Consider the following 17,602-nt stretch of genomic DNA (forward strand, 5'->3'; position numbering starts at 1 on the left):
GATGGACAGCTCAATAGAATATCTTGTAAATTTTCTCCACTTCCCTTCCACTCTGACTGATGTGTTCATAAGCTTCTACTACAGTTTCTGCTAGTGATGGTGCCCTCGCAATTTTGTATGTTAATACGATCATCGATCGACCGAGTGGAGATTATTTTCCGATACGTGATTTTACGGATTTGCCTATGGTTCTTAATTTCCAGTAATGTTCCAGCTTCAGGCTTTTCTTTTGGCTTCTTGGTTTCCAAGTTACAAAGCTTCAAATTTAGGTGGACAAATATTATTTGGTTTTTCCGTTAATTAATTGGTAATTAAAAGCATCGTTTTGCGGACTCGTAGAGAAGAACTGTAGAACAATTTATATAGCATAAGTACACTATTATGATATGCCATACGAATATACATTTAGAGGAGTTTACACATGTATCATTGGCATAGGATATTACTTTAATAGTGTACTCATACAATGTAAGTCTGAAGTTAGAATAGATAATTAAGACCTCAACTGCATACGGACCAGTTGGCAATTTGCTATTACTTTTGAATGACACAAACGACCTCTTGGGGTCAATTCGTGAAGAGCAGCTGTAGCCCTAGCCTGCTTTGATGTGTACAGAGCACTTCTCGTCGATCTCCGATGCGTATACGATCTTCATAGAAATTAGGCGTAGCCATATTGGTTTAGGACATCGTGTATCTTTTTTAACTCAAGTTTGAATCTTCTCTCTGTAAGCAATGACAGATTTAGATTTGAACTTTGTAGGATCCCAATGTTAAAGTAGAAGTTTTTTAGATAAAAAAAGAGCACAAAGCGCGCAAAAATTGTTTCAGTTTATTCATTGAGGCATTTTGTCGTCAAACAAACTATGTTGTACACATGTCAACAGATATCAACATATGTAGAAAAAAGTCGATGAGTGATATCAAGAGAATTTGTAGAGTGTTGTCGACGCAACTTATCAAGATAATGCCTAGCAGATATTAGATCAAACACCTAATAGACACAAAAGAGACCTATACTAAACATTTGGAGAGTCCTCAAAAAACATTCACACGTATATTTCTCGAACTCTGAGTGATCCTAGGACCACCTTGATCCCAATGTACATCTGTATTGCCTGTAAGTATAATATCACTCGAACATATGCCAAATATTTAAACCACCAATCACAAACCTCAAAAAGATAATAGAAACACTTCCAAGGACCCACAATATATTTGCTATTTCAATAATGTAACAAATAATGACATGCTAAGATTCTTCTAAACCACATTTGCTCACACTACAATGATTACATACGGAGAAGAAAGTGTTATGAATTCACAACACTCTATGGTACTGGATAGGAAGACTTAAAATGCTTAACTGGTGTGTATTTTTCTTTCCCCCCTTAATCTTCACACATTACGAACCAGAAGTTGCAGTCAGTTCACCGGTGTTAAGTGCCAGCAGCGCTGCTGCCCATGGCAGGCCTGAGGAGGCTCTTCTCGAGAATGCAAAGAGTTTCGATCCTTGAGGGCGAGGCTTGGACACTCCCATATCTACAACGGATGAATGTGGCAAGATGTAAACATAAACTTAAGCGGATTGCGCCGTTTGTCTGCTCTCCAATATGATTGGAGCAACTAGCATCCATACTGCAAAACAAAAAATTTCCTTTCAGTCATAACGAGATTTTCGTTAGAGCGCATTCAATTTTGTTTAGCGTTATATACTCACAATACACGCAGACCGCGATCCACTCGTTCACAATCCTCACCCAAGTGCTGGCCCATCCCACATCAATCGTAAACCTGCAGAATGAAGTGACTTGTTGAGCAAGCAAGAAAGAATGGAGTTCAGTTTTAATTCACAAAGAAGGTGGTGAAAAATACCTTCTCATGGATTGATGAGTATTCCAACCAATCAGCAGCATTCCAAAGTACATTGCTCCCGTGGCGAAAACAAAATGGAAGAATCCATAACCGTATGGAACATCATCCTCGGATTCAGTCTCGTCCTTCCTGAACTGCAGAAGATGTCAGGCGCATTCTAAAGGAAATATAGATGATTGATTAAAAGTTATTCAGACGGTAGAGCAAACCTGAAAGCATTTGGAATCTATGCCGGTTGAGAATGTTGCAATAACCATTGCAAGCACGGCTATAACAAAGCTCTGTCAACAAATAAGTCATTGTCATGATTTCGTGTAGAGAAAAGAGATATCTGTGTGTAATATTAAGAGCAGAGTATTACTATGATGGTGAGCCAATCTGTTTTGGTTGAATCATCTGCCTTCTTGTTGCAGCTTGTCCCCGCTGGCTCGCTGCACTCGAAAGCAACAATTATGGATCAACGGAATTCGCAAATATACCAGAGTCACACGTTTAGATTTTCATTCGAAGCTAGTAATCAACTGGATGGTTGATTTTGAAAGATTATGCAGCAATGCCAGATAACATCTGCAAAATCTCAAATTGCACTAACGGAAGGTGGTTCACACAGAAGAGACTTAAAACCGTACCTTCTAATAGCAAACCAGCAGATGAATACTATATAAAGCCCCATGAGACCCGGAGTCAAGATGCCGGCATTCACCTGTTCCGGGTGGAAATTAACAAGCAAAATCACATTAAAACAAGGCTGAAGCCCCGAATGCAGGGTTATTAGCGGAGCTTACATTCGGGTGGAGAGAGACGCTGGTCATGAGTTGTAGGAGTACTAATGTCCAGGTTATGAAGAAGATGTTGAGGAGGCAAGTTGGTTCTGGTGCATACCATATGTACATCAATATGATCCCCACTAAGCATACAACATATGCAGCAGTTGCAAGTAACATCACATGAATCCGGCTGCAGTGCAAACCTAAAGTTAAATCAGCCCGAGTAACGCTATGGCAAGTAGCTACATCGAAGTTGTTTCCAAAGTCTACAAAACATGGCGACCTGATTTAGCTTGAAAAAAGTCTTACCATCTTTCTGATTTGGTAGACTGACAACTATCGTTCAGCCACGTTATGAAACTGATTATGCTTATTAGCTGAATCAAGAGAAAAACCCTGAAAAAACAATCCCAAAACTTGTTAAAAGAATACCCAAGAAAAACATTTCGAAAGGGGAAAAGAAAGTACATAGCGAATAAATGTAACAGCATCGAATCATACCCGGCACCAAAATGCGCAATCTCTCCTGCAAAAAGATTTGTATCAGATGGACGAAAAGAAAGTGCAATTTAAAAGCGGAAAAAAAGAAAGAAAAAGAAAACAGTTTTGGTTTGATGGAATGCCAGTACACTAACCATATAGCTGAATGATTGTAGCAGGAAGCAGAAAGGGAATGATGATGAAGGAAATCCACATGACAATCTTGGCAGACCACCATCCGGATTGCCACGAATCTCTGGGTTCGTTCAACTTCGATGTGCCAGCAGTGGAAAGAAACATTGTGATATAAAACAACTGATGAAGTATATATTAAGGTTTTACTTTACTTTGATCAACACGTAGAGAACTAGAAAAATCATATGAAAATCCAAGAGTGATGCAGAAGAATCAATGTTTTTACAAGAAATTTGGAAAAGCATTCACTTCCTCGAATTCAGATGCATAAACAATAGTGAATAGTGTTGCCATTTTTTAAAAATCTTCACGGAATTTTGTGTACTACACGATAAACCTCGTCTCATCAATCGAAATAGTCTAGTTCAGGCCGAGCCACGAAAAACAAAACAGAAAAAAAGGATACAAAGCAACCCAAGCTTACACGTAGGACTCCTTCTGCACCCAAACAATCCTTCACACCATGACATCCTTTTAATCCTGCACTCACCGCCAAAGGTTTTAAACATTCTGCACTAATAATGTGTTGATTAACACACTCGTTTAAGATGCTAATCGCGTTTATCGAATCTATAACAATGTGTTCATAAGCAAGTAGAGTAGAGGAGAGAAAGCAAATCTTACTCTCCATCTCCGTCAACATATTGCTTCCGTAATCCCGGACACCCCATGCCATAAGATTTGCTATCAAAAACATGAATCCGTAGACATATCTGGCCATCCAAGGATTCGAGCCATTGCGAAATTGGCTGAACCATGAATCAACCTTGACTTTGAGTCCACTCCTCCGATAGTTTCCTGCTGATCCACCCTCCTCCATTTCTACTCCATTCAACACTTCTTTAAGCTTTTTTCTTCATCAAACAGATTCAGACCAATGCAGCAAAAGAAAACCAGTGGGGCTTCTCTCTCTAAGTGTCAGACTTTCTCTCTCTTCCCCTGCATAGGTGGGACAGAATCACATGCATTTCATAGGAGATTTATACGTACAGTTACCAAATAGTCAAAACTAACAAATTAAAATGATTGGCTCAAATCTGATTTGGTATTTAACAACATGGGTTGGGTTGGTGATAGAATATGTCCGAGCAAACCAACTTACACTGGCGGTGAATCTATTCTATATAAGTTTCTTCTACTGCCGCAACCCAAAAAAATGCATTCTTTTTCACAAAAAGTGACAAACCAAACCCATCTTCTATATATGACAAGATGTGCACCAAAATGTATTCTTATTCCCAAAAATATGCGAAGGGTATGCAAATCTTTTTAATTTTGGGCAAAACCCATCTTCTATATTTAGCTGAAAGGTGAACCAAAATAACGAATGACTATCCTGCCATACTTTTGTCGGTCAAAATTTTCTGCCCAAAAGAAGGAACTTTGGGCGCAAAGTAGGTAAATAAAACAGTCAAAGGAGTCAAATTTCATGCAATGGATGTCGACTTTGTTAAGAAAAAAAACAAAAAAACAAAAGGTAGTGTTATCGACATACTGTTTTTTATCTTTAACAACCCTCTCAATATTCGGCTGTTTAATTAAAAAAAAAAAAGAGAATTAAAGGACATAAATTGATAAGAAGTGTGTCAAAAGGTAAAAAAGCGTGTGTGGATGACACTACTTGAAACAAAAGTGGGATAGAGCATTATCCTTGAGGTGGTGGTTAACTTGGTTTGCACATGGAAATAAAACATTCTCAAGATCTCAAAGAAAAAGATCACCACAATAACTCGGATGCTTTTCGGTTGGGTGGGTTATAACGACAGAAACGTGCATTGTACGACAACATCACTACCATTGTTGATGATAGAGAGCTAAGCATATTGTTGAACCATTCTAATTACGACGGTCACACTGTCACGTATTGTTATTAATATACGTGTTATAATATAAATGAACAGTAACAAACATAATTAAATTATCAACGATTTAAAATATATGTTATAAAACAAGTAAATTAATAACTCTGCGTGATAATGTGACAATCGTATTGAAATATCGTATCACGTTCTCTCCTAACTTTTGGAGCTTGACTAGAATCAAATGCAGTAGAATAAGCAGTATGCCAAATGGATCTACTTGAGAGTTCTAGAGCACAATGGTGGGACCCACTCAAGTGCACACATTTGACAGAAAAATTCCACTTCCTGGGGAGGATGACGTGGTAGTCCACAGCTCCAAGGCCAAGCTTTCAGATTTTTATTTTTTATTTAATTTTTATTGTTTTATATTATTAATTAGGAGAGCATTTCTTCAACTGCAAGCGTGCTCCGTGCCTGAAAATCTTCCACCGAATTCTGCAATTTTGCTCTTAGGACGATTATACCCTCAAATTCTGTACATTTTTTTGGTAAATTTATGCTAAAGAAATAGCTACTTATGGAGAGTTATGTTTTGGTACTAGATGGGTCAACTCGTAATTTGACTCTGCATGACTAATCTTATATAAATCTGCACATTTTTTGCTTTAGCCTGTCTCCAAAGAGCACAATAGGAAGACAATCCAAGAAGGTAAAGTAGAAAAAAGGCCAGGAAAAAAATATAATTAAAGGAGGACGCCAACTCAAGAGCTTCCTACTTTGTGAGGATTGCGGGAAGTTTTACTGTAAATTTTTTTTCACAATTCGAATCCGTAATTTTTATATCATAAAGGAATAACATATCTGTTGCGTCAATGCTCGCTTTCAAAAAATATATATATAATTATTAAGAAAAAAATTACTTTACTCTTTGCTGGGTCGTTGAGAAAAATGACAAACAAGACAAAGATTAGTGAAAATATGTCTAATGTAAATATTTGTATGATTATATGTATATGCTTCAATTTCGTTTTCCTTCGGTTTCTCAGCAACCAAATACAAAATCCAGCATTTGAGCCTTCTGATCACCGGAACAGTTTTAAAACTTGGAAGGGGTTCTCAGTTCTATTGCAATTATATGAACAAAGAAAAAAATGTAATGAAAGAATCAAAATTTTGGATTTTGAGCAGAAACGAACAGAACCCAGATAAATATCAACTCCAACACACAGAAAGATCCAATTTTTACCATCTAAAATTCAAAGAAAAAAAACTGAAAATAAATAAATGTCGATCAAAAAAACTGTAGAAATTAAAGATTATTGAATGAAAGAGAGTACCTGAGAGATGAAGTGGCAAATGGGCAATGCACAAATGGAGGAATCAAGCAGTGAGTTGGGAGCTTCGAGAGTCTCTCTCTCTCTCTAAACCTCTGAGAGCCTGAGACTCTCTCTCTCTCTCTAACAGTTTCTCTCTCTATGTCTCAGATTTTTTACGACAAAACACAAAGAGAGAGGCAGCTCTGTTATATTTGTTTTAGGAGAGAGAGAGGAGAGAGAGATTGCTTTGAGGAGGTTTTTGCTTTGCTTTGGGACGTTTGCTTTTTCTTCCTTTTTCCCGCCGTAAGCTTACTGTCTCCGCTTCTCGTCGTTTCTTTCAAGGTTTATTTTACTATTATTTTACGGTTTTTACCTAATCAATCAAATTATTATGCATTAATCCCAAAATTAAAGGGAGAGTAAATTGTCAAATCTAAATTAAACGACAAAAAATTATAATGATTGGTGATGGTGATATGTAAATGCACTCTGCATGATTATTTGTTGCTTATGTGAAGCCGGTTAATGCGGAAAACAAACAAAACAACCCAACAAAATAAGCAAGGTTAAGACAAAGAAACAAACCAAGAACTAACGTACTTCCGCTATGTGTTTCGTCCACGGAGCAACAACAATCGAAAAGTTCAAGTATCTTAAAGCACACTTTGCTTTTCAGTATTCTCTCACTCTAACTCCTTGAAATGTAGTAATCACTTTTCTTTTTGCTCATTGGTACATGTAAACAAACGCAACAACTCTTCTTGTATATGTACGATAGTGGGCTTCCTCGTGAATTGGGAAATCTAATATAAATTGGAATTTGATGCGAGTACAAATGGATTCATTTTTTTTTAGGAAGAAATGAAATTGTATTGATAAAACTTGATTACAACTAAAAGAGAAAACCAGCTCTCATGATTCATGTCCTCGAATATTATTAGGCGTGATAAGCTTTGGGGAAACTAATGATGGACAAAATAACCCAACAACCTCACGCCAAAATTAGTATTTGATACATGCTTAACATAAACATGTTTTTTTTTAAGTAATGATAATGGAGGCCACGATGCTATGATATCAGCTTTACATTTTAAATGAAACCATATGTTATTTTCGTCTATACGTATGTTGCGTAGAAATCCATCCTCATAAATCCTCTCTCTGGAATAACAACAAACTCACAACATTTTAATTTATTTTAATTTTTTATAATGGTCTAACTAAATGTTTTGTTCGGCATGTGGTCACACGAAAAATGCTAGATTCAAAATAAGGATATCTAAGGTACAATAGGGTAGACCGCTATTGAAGATAAGATGAAGGAAAATTAGTTAAGGTGATTTGAACATGTGAATAGAAGACCTACAAATTATTCGATTAGAGGATGCGACTATAAGATAGAGGCTAGGCAAAATAAGCAGTGGAATGCTTGGTTGTTGTTGTTGTACTCTAACCAAAAAGAAAATATGAGTAAATTGTAGCAATTGTCCTTCCACTCAAAATCCATTACCATTGATCCCTCAACCCATCAAAATGTGTAGCTATATCCCTTTTCATCAACTTCGTCAAAATTTTGTCAAAATGAGTTATGTTGGAATAATTATTGCTACAATTAGGGTCTCTTAACTCACGAACATGTAGCTATGGTTCTTTTCGTCAACTTCGTCAGAATTTTGTCAAAACGAGTTATGTTGGAAGGACCATTGCTACAATTGGGTTAAAGTTGAGGGACCATAGCTGCACGTTTTGATGAGTTGAGGGACCAATGATAATAAATTTTTAGTTGAGGGACCATTGCTCCAATTGAGTTAAAGTTAATGGACTATTGCTACAATTTACTCAAAAGAATATTGTTGATTATATTAGTCACAAATCACAATTATTATAAGTTACACTAACGAGCGATTGAAGGTTCGAACTAAAACCCAATGAGTTGAAGAGAAAATCTTATCTATCCGGACAATTTATTCCTTGTTCATATTTTTTTGTTACACTAATTAATCACACAGCTTGCACATATATAAAACCCATATGAAAAAATACAAATAAAATCAATATATATATATATATATATAATTTCAACTCAATAATATATTTTGAGGTCATTTGACGTCACTTAATTTAGATACAAACACGAGACGTCAAGTGCAAGAATGAATACTCTTATCCAATCGAATTAAATCAATCGCATTGCAAGGGTTTGATAATCACCAATTAATCTTTTTTCCTAATAATCTTGTCATCGTCAAATTAAACATCTACTAAACTAATATGGACAAGTCAAAATTTGCGGATCAGACGGTCGATAATATCTAATAGAATATAGAGATGAATTACAAATTGTTTTTATTGTTTTTATTTTTTTCCATGACAGATGAATATTATAAAATTCACTTTTCTATTCGGCGGAGCTCCATAATATAAAATATAAAGAGAACAAATTAAAAATATATATATATATAATTAATTAAAAGGATAAAAGAAAAAGAAGAAAAAAGAAATGGGGAAGAGACAAATTAAAGAGGGAAATGATCCCGTGATTTCATTCGTTTATCGTATATCGTGCGATCAGATATTATTTTAAAATTTAAAATTTAAAATTAAATATGAATAGTACATAACAAAAACTGATCGCACAATATACGATGAACGGATAGTATCAAGAAATCCCTAAGAAAGGAATCCGGCGAGGATCCTTTTCCAATTAAAGAAGGGATTTCTCATGCAGTTTCTGACTGCAACGTTCTTCTTTCATGTATGGATCCCTGTATGCACGTGCTCCTAACTTGAAACACCATTCACAAGATGGCTTTTATTCATTTTTCTTCAGAAAATAAAATGATAAGACAGTGTCCACGATTACAACCAATTTCAATACAATTAAATTAATTTTTTTTCTATCTCAAATTTGAAAATTACTAAAACTAAAACTAGTGATATGCATTCGGTCAGAAGTTTGAGTCCGTAAGCATATGATTTCAAGAGATGGAGTCAAAGAAAGTCGTTGACCGCTCAATGTTTTTGTATGATGTTTTCAATCTCCAAGGAGTTGAGCAGGAGCCTTTAATTGGATCAATTACTAATTTGGAATCGACTTCAACACACTCGTTCTTGTAACCATTTTCTCTACATAAAAGTTTTGAGTATTTTGGTTACAAAAGTTTTGTGAAGCCCAAAAGAAAAAATTCCAAACAATTTGTATGCTAGTGCAATGAAGCCCAAAGCTTTTCCATCACCATGGTTTTTGGCCCACATCCATTGCTCTTGGTTTTATGATAATTTCCCAGCCCATTGAATCCCTTAGGCCCGTTTTCGTAAATGATGGCAAAAGCCCAACTTCATTTTTTGAAATTAATTTTAGTAGAAAGTTGTTAAGGGTAAGGAGAAAGGAAGACTAATGAAAAAGATTTGGAAAACTTCGAGTTTTAATGAAAATGACAAAAATGTATTGTAAGTGAATAGTATCAGGATTGACTTTTTAGAGTAAAAATATGGTTTTTCGTTAAAATGAACAGTACCAAGAGTATTTCGTTAAAACTCCTAAAGGAGAATTGCTAGATATTGAAACCCCCACCAGAATCGACATGCATGAATACGTTTCTCCATTGCGTTAAAGCGTCATGTGCTAATTTTTATTACTTAGCAGGGAGCGAGATTTCGAAGTTAAGACGACACAACGAAAGTAAATGATATTCATAACCTGCAACATTCAATTATTGAGCCAGTTCTATTGTACGAAGCTAAATTAATAAGCCAGCTTCTTAAAATTAATTTTAATAAAAATGACTGTCAACTTTTTTTTTTTCCTTAAATAAAGAGACTAGTTGATGATTTCGTTACAGCAATCTACTTTTTTTAGAGGTCGGAAAACTCATAAAGACATTTCAACTTCTTCCTGATCACCATCGTGTGATTTATCAGTGTCAGGAATTCATCCCAACTACTGAACCATCCTGTAGTGGTTGACTCGTTGACTTTTATAATGTAAGACATGTTTTGTGGAAGTGGTTCCAAGCTAATCAAAATATCCACTAAATTAAGTAGACGATGCACACCATCAATTGCCTGCAATTTGCCGCCATTTACAAATATATTGTTTCCCAAATGCCCTTTTTAAAAGCAATCAAATTTTTTATTAGGAAGAAATAAAAAAGCCGTATATATTAAAATTATTATATGATGTAATGTTCATATGCTAATGGCACCCATGTTATGTTTCCTTTTTACTTTTTCTTTGTTAATCCCTTTTGTTTGTATGCATATGTGAATGTTGCTTTTGTACCATCAAACTAATGGATTTATTAATACAAAATGATGAAAGCCTAAAAAGGAGCAGAACACCGCCACATGAGCCTTAGATATAAAGGAAAATTATTGAAAATAACTTGAAAATTTTAAGTTTTAATTATAAGGACAAAATAAAGGGCAAAGTAAATAGTATCAGAATTGACTTTTTAGTGTAAAAATATGGTTTTTTGTTAAAATAAACATTACCCGGAGCTTTTCGTCAAAGTTCCCTAGATATAATTACTACTAAAGTTTCTTTGATATGGTCGATCTTTCCGTAAAATTTAAAAAATTAGAGAAAGATATAGAATGGGAATGAAGTTAGAAACTCTTAATTTCGGGTAAAATCAACAGATTTTATCAATATATCTGACTTGTTGGTTAAATATTGAAGAAACTCTTGTATTTCGTCTAAACCAGTGGTTGACATTCTCTAAAGTTTCATTTAAAATTTCCACATTCTTGACCCAATTTTTATCATTTCCATCAAATGCAACCGATATTGATATATTCACCAATATTTCTATAAATCTGCATATCGATATTTTTTTAAGTTTGCATATCGATATTTCCACCTACGTTGATATTTTAATCACTGTTAAAGACAAATAACACTAATTCAATAGCATTTAGTCAACATTACTAAAAGATGAAGAAGTACACTATGATTATTTTGAAGTGCAAACGTAAATTACCCGATGCCATTTATACGTATGACCTAATCACAGGCTGTCGAAAGAGGCCCAATATTAAATGGCAGTTATGTCCTATTTCTGGTAAGAAAACAAGTCAACTAACTTATTAAATTAATCAATTTTCCAAATTTTTTCGTGATAAAAATGACAGTGAAAAAAGTGCTAACATCCCATGTGGGGGGGTTTATCGAACGAGGCCCCACTTCCACTGAACGTTACATCACCATCACTTGATTGGATATCTTTGCACCTTGTTTTCCACAGAGGACTAGAAAACTACATGTGGAATGAATTGAGATGTTCTTCGGATTTTTATGTCTGGATCTTCAATATTTTGATATTTGAGCTGTTGAAGAGAGAGGGATTCGAACCCTTAATTTGTGTGGGATGAACAAATAAAATGGGTTAATGGGGCAACAAAATTTAAAATGAGTGGTTCGGATTCTTGATAGTACTTCTTAAAGAAGCACTTGACTATGCCAAATTTAATAAAGTCTTTTTTACCGTTAAAATACACTTTTAGCCATTTCAGAAGTAAATCTCAAAAAATATGGTATGAGTTTTGGAATGTCATTTTCAAGGGAAAGTGATTTTCACAAACTTATTATCGCTTCTCAGACACTTCTCTTTATTTATAGTCATCTAATTGAATAAATCAAATCGAATTAACGACTAGTATTAAACAGTAGTGAATAAAATGATAAAAGGGTGTGTGAAAATTAGTTCCCTTTCAAAATGCAAGGGCAGCATCTTCTTCTTCACATACACAAATGAAAGCTAATTGCCAAATATTAGGGGGCGAGTTGTACTGGCAGGGTCTAGAAACGAATTATTAGTTTGCAACCGGATCCCCTCCTGAGCATAGGGTGGGATCCTCCTGACCAGTCCATCTGGGTCCTTGAAATTTAATCTAACGGTTACAAACAGAGGGTTCTCTAAAAGTTATAATTATTGTAACCGTTAAATCAAATTTCAAGTTATAATGACTGGTCAGAGAATCCCACCCTATGCTCATGAGGGATCCGGTTCCTATTAGTTTGGCTCGATTTGGTACTGCATGGACTTAAAGTTTAAAGGGAAGCAATGAAAGACAGGCCGCTGTGGAACAATTTACAGCACATGAGAAGTTGGCCGTTTGGTTATCTCCATCAAGTGCTCCTATTTATGTCAATGTCCATTTGTCCATCCAACCATCAGAGAGAGAGAGAGAGAGAGAGAATATATGCCCTATGCGGCGCTGCGGCAACCTTGCCTAATAATCTCTTCGTCCAAGATGGAGTCGAGAAAAACTTGGGTAGGACTTCCTTACCACGTGACGGAATGTGTGTGGTAGGCATTGTCCACCCAAACGTGGCAAACGTTATTGGCAGTGCCTGCCGCTCATCGTGCCACGAAGAGTCTGCACCAAAATGTTTCTCTATTGAATCTTTGATCGACGATAACCGAGCAGGTCGGGACCGAGACCCGACCAACTACCCCCGTCCCCGAGAGACAGAGATCCGGTCCAGGATTCAGGTAAAAAAAGTGAGGGACAAAAAAACAGAAAGGAGCTAAGAAAGGTGAAGTTACAAGTTACAACAGGAAAGGAGAAAGAGGATTTGCTCAAGATTTTGAAAGAGAAAAAGAGTAAAGCATTAGTGACAACAGTCAACACCGACAAACACCAATTCGTGATGATGAAGGAATTCAGTAGTAAAAAGACAGAAAAGGATCCGGATGGATAGTCTCCGGATTCCTTTGATATGGATCTTCATGATCTTTTAATTGTGTCTATTCAATCGAATATCGAAGGGTCAGGAATCAATCGACTTTTTTTTTTTTTTTGTTTGCTTTTTTCCGGTTCCAGTTTTGGACCACGGAGGCCAAAAGACGACAACTTGGCATGGTGGGTCGGCAGTCGGAGCCAGCACCCATCAAAGAACGCATACAATTGAAGGATTTGGAGGATCCGGATAGAAGAGATCAGGAGAGAATCCCGACCCTAAAAAATGGCCCATTTCAAAGCCTTTTTTTCATGATCAAAAGCATGAAATGTTTCAAATTCCAATGGAGGAAGAATTGAGGAAGTGTGAGGGTGAAGGAATAAGGGAGGTTTCGAATTCGAAATTTCAAAATCCGAATTTGATATGATATTCGGGAAGTCCACGTGAAAGATGATGACAGCAATCCCAACCAAATATTTAATCTAATAAAAATAATCAGATGAGAAATTGAATGCAGCACCAAATCAACGAGAATTTCGGGGCACCGTCCGGCAAGTCATGATTTCACATTGCCGATTCGGACCTCCAGTCTCGATCGAAAATTAAGGGCCCTCCAGCCGGACATGACCTACCACCTGGACTATTAAATAAATACGAAGCGAAATCCCGTTTTGCAGGATCAGGTCGGACTTGGCCAGCTGAGTGCCAATCGGCCGGCTGTGTCTGATCCTGCATAACGGGATCCCGCTTCTACGTGAATGTGTCATTGTCAAACACCGATGCTGCAATGAACATGGATTCCTCCTCGTCAATCCAGTTCCAATTCCCAGAATCTGAACGACACAAACAATCAGCAACAGAGTCTTGCATTTGCTTAACGATCGATACGATCATCGAAAATCAATTACAGCCCCGTTTTCTCACTTGTATTCGATCAAGCAAATGGAGGACTGAAGGTGAAGAACAAATAACATAGCATGCAGATTTCAAGCTCATAACACAAAACAGAAGCAAATGGAAATCGGAAGTGAACCCGAGAGAAACGAACTCTGAAAGTAAATAATACAAGTAAAAATGTTCATGATTATACTATAGAGTTTGGAAATTGAGAAGAAACAAAAGTATGATATAAAAAAAATAGAGACAATAACAATAAAACCCATCACAAAACCAGCAGCGGCTGGAGGTGGTGCCGCTGTGTTTGTGGCCTGAACTATGGTCTCCGAAATGCATCTCCTATACATACACATTCTCTGCAACCTACTCTTTCTCTGCCATTTTTATTCTCCACAACTCATCAAATGGATAATCCATAACAATTTCAAATAAATATGGGAGAGACTTTCTTTCTCCTCTTACCTCTCTCTCTACACTGATATTACATCTCTATGCTTTCACCTCTTCTTCTCTGTTTCTTCAGACATTTGTTCGTCGACGCCGAAATCGGTGATTGACAACAAGAATTGCATACAAACTCAAACTTTCATTGCTTTTTTTTTTTTTTTTTTGCTTATTCTAACTCTGCACGAGCGATGAGAATTGCCCGAAAGAGAAAGAAATGATGGTGTGGGGGAGAGAAGAAACCGTGAATGTGAACGAGGACTGTTGAGTTTTTGGTGACTGTGCTCTGGGAAAGGTTAGAGGAGGAGAAAATTCTCAAAAGAATCAATAGAAGGGTGGCGGCGGAGGAGACGCGTATGAAACTCCAAAGATGGGTGGCAATGGGCCCTCATATACAGGGGTGGGAGGCGGCGGGCTTTCATAAACAATTGGCGGTGGTGGAGAACTGTAGTGAACCGGTGGGGGTGGTGATGGATGAGGTGGCGGGGTTTCACAAGGAATTGGGGGTGATGGGGATGGTGGTGGTGGGGAATTGTAGTGAACAGGTGTTGGCGGTGGTGGTGATTGGTATTGGAATACAGGGGGAGGCGGTGAAGGGGATGGTGGGGGAGGGGACTGGTACACTGGTGGAGGTGGAGAAGAATAGATAGTAGGTGGTGGTGGGGGTGAGGGTGAAGGTGGCGGCAAGTAAACAATGGGAGGAGGTGGCGGGGGAGGTGAATATTCAATACATGGTGGTGGTGGGGAAGGTGGAGGGGGTGGTTCTATACAAAGTGGTGCTGGTGGTGGTGGTGAGAGGACTGGGGGAGGTGGGGAATGTCCAGGAGGTGGCGGTGATGGATAGACATATATTGGTGGTGGTGGTGAATGCGGTGGGGGTGGTGGTGAATGTGGAGGTGGAGGCGAGTGTGGAGGTGGGGGCGAATAGTACATGTAGGGAGAAGGTGGAGGTGGAGAGCTCAATGGAACCGGTGGTGGGGGTGAACTTGGTGGCGGAGGTGGTGGGGGCCGCACGCAATAGGGTGGCGATGGTGTTGGAGGCGGTGGTGATGGTGGAGGTGGCGAGTAAACCGGCGGGGGTGGTGAATAGACTGGTGGAGGAGGAGGTGATGGTGATGGTGGGGGTGGAGGCGGAGGTGGCGGTGGCGGCGGAGGTGGTGAGTAAACTGGTGGTGGGGGCGGTGAGTAAACTGGTGGCGGTGGTGGGGGTGGCGAGTAAACTGGTGGTGGGGGCGGGGGGCGGGGGGCGGGGGCGGTGACAACACTGGAGGTGGTGGTGGAGGTGGAGAGTAAACCGGTGGTGGCGGAGATTGGGGTAAAACAACCGGGGGAGGAGGCGAAGGAAGTGGAGGTGACGGCGGAGGAGGAGGAGGCAAAGACGGAACAAAAGGCTTACATCTAAAAGAACTACAATCCACAGGCTTGGACAAGAACGACTTACACTGTGCCGCCGTTCGCTGTGCCGGCCTATTCGGCAAGCAATTCCTCTTGTCGTCAAAGCCCGCCAATCCGAGACACACCGGCGGCTCACTTGTAAAGAAGTTATACGAGTAAGTGAAGTTCTGCAGATTCGGCAGTGAACAAATACTCGCCGGAATCTTCCCCGACAGCAAGTTGTGCGCCACATTGAGCTGCTCCAAGCTCACCATCCCTCCAATTGACTCCGGCAGCGACCCCAGAAACTGGTTGAAGCTGACGTCAAACACCGTCAAGTTCTTCAGCATCCCAATCTCCGGCGGCAAGCACGACCGGAACCCATTGTTCATCAGGATAATCTCGTTGAGGTTGGACATGTTCCCCAAACTAGCCGGAACGCAGCCGTGGAACTTGTTGTTGGCGAGGACGATGACGGAGACCGGCGAATTCCCGAAGTTATCGGGCAGATCGAACCGGAACCGGTTGTGGTTGATGAAAATGGCGTCCAAGTCCTTGTCGAACAGCTCCTTCGGCACCGTCCCTTCGAACTCGTTGAACCTCAGATCCAAGAATTTCAGCTTCGGCAGCTGGAGAACCACTCGAGGGAACTTTCCGGCGAACCGATTGTTGCTCAAATCGAGCTCGAACAGCAGCTTGAGGCGGTTGAACTTGTGAGGAACAGTTCCACAGAACCTGTTGGAGTTGATGTGGAACAATGCGAGATCCGTGAGCAGCCCGAGCTCCTCCGGCAAGTACCCGGCAATGTCGCCGTGGTTGAGGTCGATCCCGGCCACGGTCCGGATCGTTCTGTTGTCGAGCGCCTTGGTGCAGAAAACTCCGGTGTAATTGCAGACATTAGATCCCACCCAATTGCCCGTGATGTTGAGCGGGTCGGAGAGAATGGCCTGCTTCAACGCCTGCAGCGCTATGTAAGCGTTCCGGAGCCGGTCATTCTCGAAGACAAGCGAGGGGTCGACGGTCACGAGCTCGCCGCGGTCGCCGAACTCGTCGCGGTAGTAAAGGAGCTGGCGGTTCTTGATGTAGAGGGCTTCCTCGTCGGAGAGAGCTCCATGGCTGACAATGTGGCTGCTGCGGCGGTGCTGGTGTTGGTCCTCCTGAGCAGCAGCACCATAGAAGAATGATGACGCGGCAAGGAAAAGGGCAGCGAGGAGAAGTGAGAGGTGGAAGAGGGTGGCGGTCTTCTTCTTCATCTCACACCAGACATCTGAATCCACCAATGCCACTTTTAAAAATTTCTTCGAAAGATTAAGAGCCTAGAAAAAAGAAAGAGGAAATTAGAAGAAAAAAAACCCCTTTCTTAATTTTCTCAGGTGAGATTGCAAATGGGGTTTTGGAGCACCTTGAGATCTGAGAGAGGAGGAAAATGTAGAGAGAGAAAGGAAGAAAATGTGGAGAGAGAGAAAATGGGGTTAGGGGTTTGAGGAGGAAGGAAGTGGTGGTGGTGGTGGTGGGGGAGGGAGGAGTGGGGGGCAGATTTCTAGGGATTTTGGAGATGTGTGTTTGTTTGTATAGTTTCTCTACTGCTAGTGTGATAGAGAGAGAAAGACAGCTAATCACAGCTCAAAGCCCACCAGAAACTCTCTCTCTCTTTCCTTCTCTTTCTTTCTCTCACTATCTTTCTTTCTTTCTCTCTCCCTCCCTCAATTTGCTCCTTTTTATTCTTTTTTCCAGAGTCCCATTCCCATTATTCAACTCTCTATGCAA

The 17,602-nt window shown here is 39.2% G+C and overlaps 2 protein-coding genes across 4 annotated transcripts; both read right to left on the bottom strand.

The window, feature by feature from the left end:
• Positions 1–1,204: 1,204 nt before the first annotated feature.
• On the bottom strand, positions 1,205–6,680 carry LOC103929432 (probable serine incorporator). 3 transcript variants are annotated; one of them, XM_048567001.1, is made up of 13 exons: positions 6,457–6,670; positions 3,942–4,256; positions 3,724–3,827; positions 3,278–3,437; positions 3,144–3,168; positions 2,952–3,038; positions 2,661–2,832; positions 2,505–2,578; positions 2,237–2,306; positions 2,085–2,156; positions 1,876–2,009; positions 1,721–1,794; positions 1,205–1,638 (listed from the first exon to the last, which is right to left on the bottom strand). In XM_048567001.1, the coding sequence occupies exons 2-13, from the start codon at positions 4,135–4,137 to the stop codon at positions 1,580–1,582; spliced, it is 1,227 nt and encodes a 408-aa protein (XP_048422958.1). In that variant the 5' UTR covers positions 4,138–4,256; positions 6,457–6,670; the 3' UTR covers positions 1,205–1,579. The 3 variants fall into 3 exon arrangements, 2 of the variants coding, with proteins under 2 accessions (XP_048422958.1, XP_048422959.1); XM_048567002.1 differs by having other exon boundaries at positions 3,724–3,797; positions 6,457–6,668; XR_007251816.1 differs by lacking the exon at positions 1,205–1,638 and having other exon boundaries at positions 1,876–2,004; positions 6,457–6,680.
• A 7,503-nt stretch (positions 6,681–14,183) lies between these two features.
• On the bottom strand, positions 14,184–17,602 carry LOC103929433 (leucine-rich repeat extensin-like protein 4). Its single transcript, XM_048567119.1, is given in 2 exon segments — positions 14,184–15,696; positions 15,699–17,602. Coding segments are annotated over 2 exon segments (2,301 nt in total). The 5' UTR covers positions 17,089–17,602; the 3' UTR covers positions 14,184–14,785.

This window comes from the organism of the source record quoted next, unplaced genomic scaffold (genome assembly GCF_019419815.1).
Source record: "Pyrus x bretschneideri cultivar Hongxiangsu unplaced genomic scaffold, Pyrus_bretschneideri_v1 Contig44, whole genome shotgun sequence".
Taxonomy (NCBI): domain Eukaryota; kingdom Viridiplantae; phylum Streptophyta; class Magnoliopsida; order Rosales; family Rosaceae; genus Pyrus; species Pyrus x bretschneideri.